At 45.0% G+C, this 6,013-nt stretch overlaps 1 protein-coding gene across 4 annotated transcripts in view; it reads right to left on the bottom strand.

Moving 5' to 3' along the window:
• Positions 1-368: 368 nt before the first annotated feature.
• Positions 369-6,013, bottom strand: part of AKAP8L (A-kinase anchoring protein 8 like) — a 30,702-nt gene continuing 25,057 nt past the window's right edge. For 2 of the 4 annotated variants that reach the window (XM_068979736.1, XM_068979737.1), the window contains exons 13-14: positions 817-912; positions 369-727 (exon numbers count right to left, since the gene is read on the bottom strand). In XM_068979736.1, the coding sequence (XP_068835837.1) occupies positions 416-727; positions 817-912 (408 nt within the window). In that variant the 3' untranslated portion in view covers positions 369-415. Of the gene's footprint in view, positions 728-816; positions 913-6,013 lie in introns of those variants that run through there. The other 2 variants (XR_011145373.1, XR_011145374.1) reach the window with 2 other exon arrangements.

Raw genomic sequence — 6,013 nt, 5'->3', positions numbered from 1 at the left:
CTACCACAGGACGCATGCGCTCAACGCACTTCCCGCCGTCCTCTAATGGTAGACCAGGCGCATACGTCACCCCTGCTACGCGATACCATTGGCCGTAGTTCACGGCGGGCCCTCCTTTATCACCCCGGCTGGCCTTCCGGTTGTTCCGGGTCGGTGTTCGTAGCTAGCTAGTTTTGCTCCTGGGTGCTGTGCCTCACCGCTCGCAGACGTATCCATTCTTCTCGCCGCCAATGCGCAAGCGTAACCCAACAGCCCCAGGTCGCACCCGCAGACATACACAGCCCAGCGGTGAGGCCTGGACAAGCCCAGGCGGACCGTGCAGCACACAAAAGACGACGACGACGAGGTGGGATGGGACGAACTTTTATTAGACTCAGCTTCCAGCCTCGGCCCCGCGAGCCCCGCCCGCCCCAAGTCATGGAGCGCCTCCTCCTCCCTCCTCCTCGTCGTCGGCCTCCACGTCGAGGCCCGGGATGCCTCGGATCTGGCGCTCCAGCGCCCCGCCCAGTAGGGGAACGGCCTCCTCGTCCTCCTCCGGGGGCGGGGGCGGGGGTGGGGACGCGGCCCCGGGTACTGGCTCTGGAGGCACAGGGGGCTGCGCCGGCACGGCCTCTGCACCCTCCGCGACCCCGGCCGCTTCAACCAGCGGCCCCTCATCAAGGGCACCTCCCTCGGCCTCCTCTTGTTCCTTCTCCTCCTCTGGGCTGTCAGTGAAAGGGTTCTCACCCTGCGGAGAGGGGCGCGACATGAAGAAAGGGAGAACCCGCGGGGTCGCGGCTGGGGACTGGGCCGGCATGCCAGGGGCGTGCACCTCACCTTCAGATAGCGCTCCAGCTTCTTACTGATTAGCTTGTTGTTTAGGATGCTGCGAGCCACCATGAGCGAGGACTTCTTAGACTGCTCCATCATGAGCTGCGGGCAAGGCAGGCAGGGCTGCAGAGGCTGACCCAGGCATTCCAAAGAAGCCTCCCACCCTCACACCGCTGGGTCGGGTAGAGCCCAAACACACCCGCACACCTCTCCATCTCCACCTCGGGACCCAGCACTGCCAATGACTACAACCAGACTGCGTTAGGTCTGTAAGTGGACCCTTGAGTACAAGCGTGGGTTCACTCTACAAGCATGGAGCCAAGACCCGATTTGATCTTTGCTCCAATGGTCCATCTTTCCACGCCATACTTACTGTAACTGATTAAAGTCATGTCTTTACAGCTGTACTGCAGCGATCTGATTTGCTTACATAAAAATTTATAAGCAGTGAACAAACACTAAAAACCAAATGTGCAACTCCTAACAAGAGGGCAACTGCCCTAAAACACACACAACTCTGCAGGATAAACAGGGAGGATATAAAAGCAGGAAAAGAATGTCAAACACTATGTTTGAGTGATATGAAAGTGTTAGTTGCTCAGTCGTCTCCGACTCTTTGCGCCCCCATGGACTGTAGCCCCCTCAGGCTCCTCTGTCTATGGGATTCTCCAGACAAGAATACTGGAGTGGGTTGCCATTCCCTTCTCCAGGGGATCTTCCCCACCCAGGGACTGAAACCAGGTCTCCCACATTGCAGGCAGATTCTTTACGATCTGAGCCACCAGGGAAGCCCTTAAGTGATATACATCCTTTTAATCCATAAGATTCCCAAGATAAAGAATTATACCCTCAAATGTAAAGGTTGAAAAGAGACACTTACACTCTTGGTGAGAGGCTCAAGTGTTTATTTTCTGAAAAATCATTGTGATAGTACTCATTGGTAAAGATTGTGATGCTGTGAAAGATTGAGGGCAACAGAGGATGAGGTGGTTGGATGGCATCACTGACTCAATGGACATGAGTCTGTGCAACTCTGGGAGATAGTAAAGGACAGGGAAGCCTAGCATGCTGCAGTCCATGAGGTCGCAAAGAGTTGGACAAGACTCAGCGACTGAACAATAATCAAAAGTAAAAATTTTCTCAGCAATTCCTCCAGGGAGTCTAGCCTAAATTTAAAATTGGGAACATGCAAGTACACTGGTTGCAGAGGTGAAAAATTGGAAAGCACCTTAGTGTTCTTCAGTGGAAAAGTGGTTACATAAACCAGATGTTCAGAAGAACACCATGCAGTCTTAAAACAGGGCTTCTCTCTCCCCTGGCATAAACTGTGTGATGGGACAGAGTGCGGAGCATGCCAGTGTCTGGGGCGATTTACACCAAAATGCTACATGATTTTCTCTGTGAGTGAAGGCAACTCTCACTTCCATCATTAATGCAAGTAATGGGTAACCCAAGTATAAAGCCATAAACAGAAAAAAAAAAAAAGCTATTTTTGGAGGGGTGGGGAAGCTGACCTTTGGGACCTCTACTCAACCCTAGCCAACTCTTTACATCGCATTTCAGAAAGTCACTTCATTTGTCTGTTTCTATTCCCTTTCCCCACCTTCATCTTTTTTCGTTTTTACTTGGGGAAAATAGTCCTCATGTATGCTCAAAATGAAACAAGTTAAAGATGCTCAAAAGAAAACTGCCTACATACTGGTTTCCCCTGGTGGGGAATAAAAGGGATAACCGGTTCTAATCACAGGTGTAGTTGCGGGTACTTTAAACTCTGGAGCACTTACAAAGGCTGTAGTAGAAATGGATATCCCGTGGATATATTATATGTTAAATCGTGTTATCTGTGGAATACGCACTCTCAATGTGCACACCATTGACTAGAGCTACAGAAGTGTTCCTTTAGCTGTGACTCAATTTTCTCTGGATAAGGGCAGAAACGTGTCACATTCCATTATTTGTAAAGTCAACAGCTGTTTGCTTTTGTCGCTTTTGCTACACTCACGTTCTTTGTATTCAGGTAACTCAAGAACAAATTACAAAGATGCAATAAAAGTGAATTGCTTGTTATCTATTACTTCATGTATATCAAGCACAGCAATAAAACAAAAATCTCATATGTTTAAATTTTAGGGATTTTGCTTTTGTGATTTTTTTTTAATATACTTGCCTAACATGATGTGCTGTAAAAAAATAGTTAACATGGAAATAACTTGAGATGATGGCTTTGTTTAATGTCTTATGAGATTTTTATGAATAATCCAAGTATAATGTGGAATAAAAATTTTATGAATGGACAAAAAAAAAAGATGCACAATTAGGATACTACTACATCTTACTTGCTGACACATTATCCTTCTCCCTCCAGGTGCACAGACGGACACACCAGAATGTCTCCCAACTGAGCAAACTTAACATAGTTTTGAGATTTTTGCTATAATAACCAAATTAAGGATAAACTTAAATACTTCCATGCTAGTGCTTTTAATCCTACTAAACACGTTCCCTAAAGTGACAGTGCCTGAGTACCCTGCAAAAACACTATAGGCTGTGCTTCTCCCATCCGTACTAAAACAATGTACTTGTCCCCGCCTCTCCATCAACATTAGATATTACCACTGTTGAATGTTTTTCCTGTAGGGTGAGCGAAAAGAATGTATGCTGCCTCCCGTGGCATTTCCCTGCCCACCAGCGAATCCGATATGCACACTGGGCTGTCTGTCCGGATTTCTATGAAGTCATCTCTTCCGCGGTCTCTTGGTTTCCTAGCTTGTTCAGGAAGGCTTCCTTTAATGTCAAGGTGAACAATCTTCGAAATGTTGTTCTTTTCCCCTCACATTTAAGATCTTGAAATTTAATATACGGTATGAGGTATGAGTCCAACTTTCCTTTCCAGAAATGTGTAAGATAAACCATTGTTTCCCCCCATCAAATTGACATGGAGGTCTACAGTCCCTTATCTGCAAATCTGAAATCCAAAAGGAAAAGTTTTTCTTCTAAAATTTATTTGATGCAAATTATGAGCTGTCATATTTTTATACCATCTTTATTTATCCTACCTAAACAACTCACTTGAAGAAGTATTGATGGTTTAACTGCAAGGCACTTTCCCAGATTCTGCTGGGGATGTTGGCAATACTATCATGCTGTTCTGAAATCTAAAAATTATTTTAAAAAACATTCAGGTTTTTGATAAGGGGTCTGCAACTGACTTTAATACTGAGTTCCAAAAACAAAGCATAGAGGGCTATTTCATTAGACTCTGTTCTTTAAATCACTATGCCAGTATCACTTGTTTTCAATTACAATGACTACATGAATCATATAATCTGTCACAGCGAGTCCCTGTACTAACTGACTGCTGTATAATTTTCCTGGCTATTACACTTAACTCTGTCAATAATAATATGGGAGGAACTGGTTTTTGTTTTATTTTGTTATTAAACCTCCCATCTAAGAACTTAGCACTTCCTTCCATTCACTGAAGTCTTGCTTGTTTCATATCTTTGAATTTAAGATCCCATACCTTTCTTCTTTACATTCCTAGTTATTTCACACATTTTGTGGTTATTGTGAATAGATGTTTCCTCATTTATGTTTCTAATTGGTTATTACTATTAGAATGGATAAAAACTACTACTACTTTGAAAGTGAAAGTCTCTCAGTTGTGACTCTTTGCAACTATATAGTCCATGGAATTCTCCAGGCCAGAATACTGAAGTGGGTAACCTATCCCTTCTCCAGCAGATCTTCCCAATCCCAGAACTGAACCCAGGTCTCCTGCGATGCAGGCAGATCCTTTACCAGCTGAGCCACAAGGGAAGCCCAAGAATACTGGAGTGGGTAACCTATCCCTTCTCCAGCAGAGACTCCCAACCCCTGGAATCAAACCCAGGTCTCCTGCATTGCAGGTGGATTTTTCACCAGCTGAGCTATCAGGAAAGCCTACTTTTGGTATGTCCTAACCCTCTATGGGTTTGCAAAAAGTCAGACACCACTGAGCAACTTTCACACTTTTTTCTCCAACCCCTTACCAAATTCTATTAATCCTAAGAACTTTTTTTTTTTTGCTGGAATCATCAGCTTTTCTAGGAATATAATCACATTATTTGCATATAAACAGTTTTCATTTCTAGGACTTTATACTGATAATGTTGCTAATTTCTTATTGAACCATCCTTGTTTTCCAGAAGCAAATTTTACTTATAGTGTGTTACATATTTTAATCACCACTAGATTGATAATTAGGAATATTTTGGGAATCCCTGGTGGCTCAGTGGTGAAGAATATACCTGCAAGGCAGGAGATGTGGGTTTGATCCGTGGGCCAGGAAGATCCCCTGGAGAAGGAAACGGCAACCCACTCCAATATTCTCACCCGGAGAAGCCCACGGACAGAAAAGGCTAGTGGGCTACGGTACGTGGGGTCGGGAAAGTGTTGTATATGACTCAGCGAGTAAACCACCAACCACCACATCAATGGATGAAAGTTTCATTTCACATCCTTGACAACACAATTTTACTTAGCACTTTTATTCTTCAATGAACTAATCTATAGTTTCATCTCATTATTATTCTTACCAGATTTTTGGAATTAAGGTTAAAAAGACTTCCTAAAGGAATTCCCTCGTGGTCCAGTGGTTAATTCACCTGCCAATGCAGGGGACATGGGTTTGATCCCTGGTCTGGGAACTAAGATCCCAAAATGCCACAGGGAAACTAGAGCATGTGCCCTAGAGCCTGTGCTTCACAACAAGAGAAGGCTGTGCAATGAGAAGCCCACACACGGCAACTAAGGAAACAGGCTCTGTTCGTCCCAACTACAGAAAGCCTGTGACCAGCAATGAAGAGGCCCTGTATCTCAACGAAGACCCAGCGCAGCCAATATATAATAATTAAAAACAATAACAAAAAAAAAGGCCTCCCTCTCTACTCTACTATCACCGTTGAGGGGGGTGTATCTTCCCAGAAGCAGGACTGTAAACATTTCTCATCTTGCCCCTAACTCCCTGCTGCTGAGGCTAAGTTCTGGGCAAATTCAGCTGAGAGGTGGGGACTCCCACCTATTAAGCCCCACTCATGGAATGGAAGTTTAACACCATGCACTGCTCTAACCCTGGCTTGTTCATAAGGCAGAGGCCCCATGCCTAGAGAGGCAAACCAAACCAAGTTGACCAGAGGCTACAGCTGCCTCCACACCTCTTCTC

This window comes from Capricornis sumatraensis, chromosome 9 (genome assembly GCF_032405125.1).
Source record: "Capricornis sumatraensis isolate serow.1 chromosome 9, serow.2, whole genome shotgun sequence".
NCBI classification, from domain to species: Eukaryota; Metazoa; Chordata; class Mammalia; order Artiodactyla; family Bovidae; genus Capricornis; species Capricornis sumatraensis.
The sequence above is the reverse complement of the archived record's forward strand: the minus strand, read 5'-3'. Positions and strand labels throughout refer to the sequence as shown.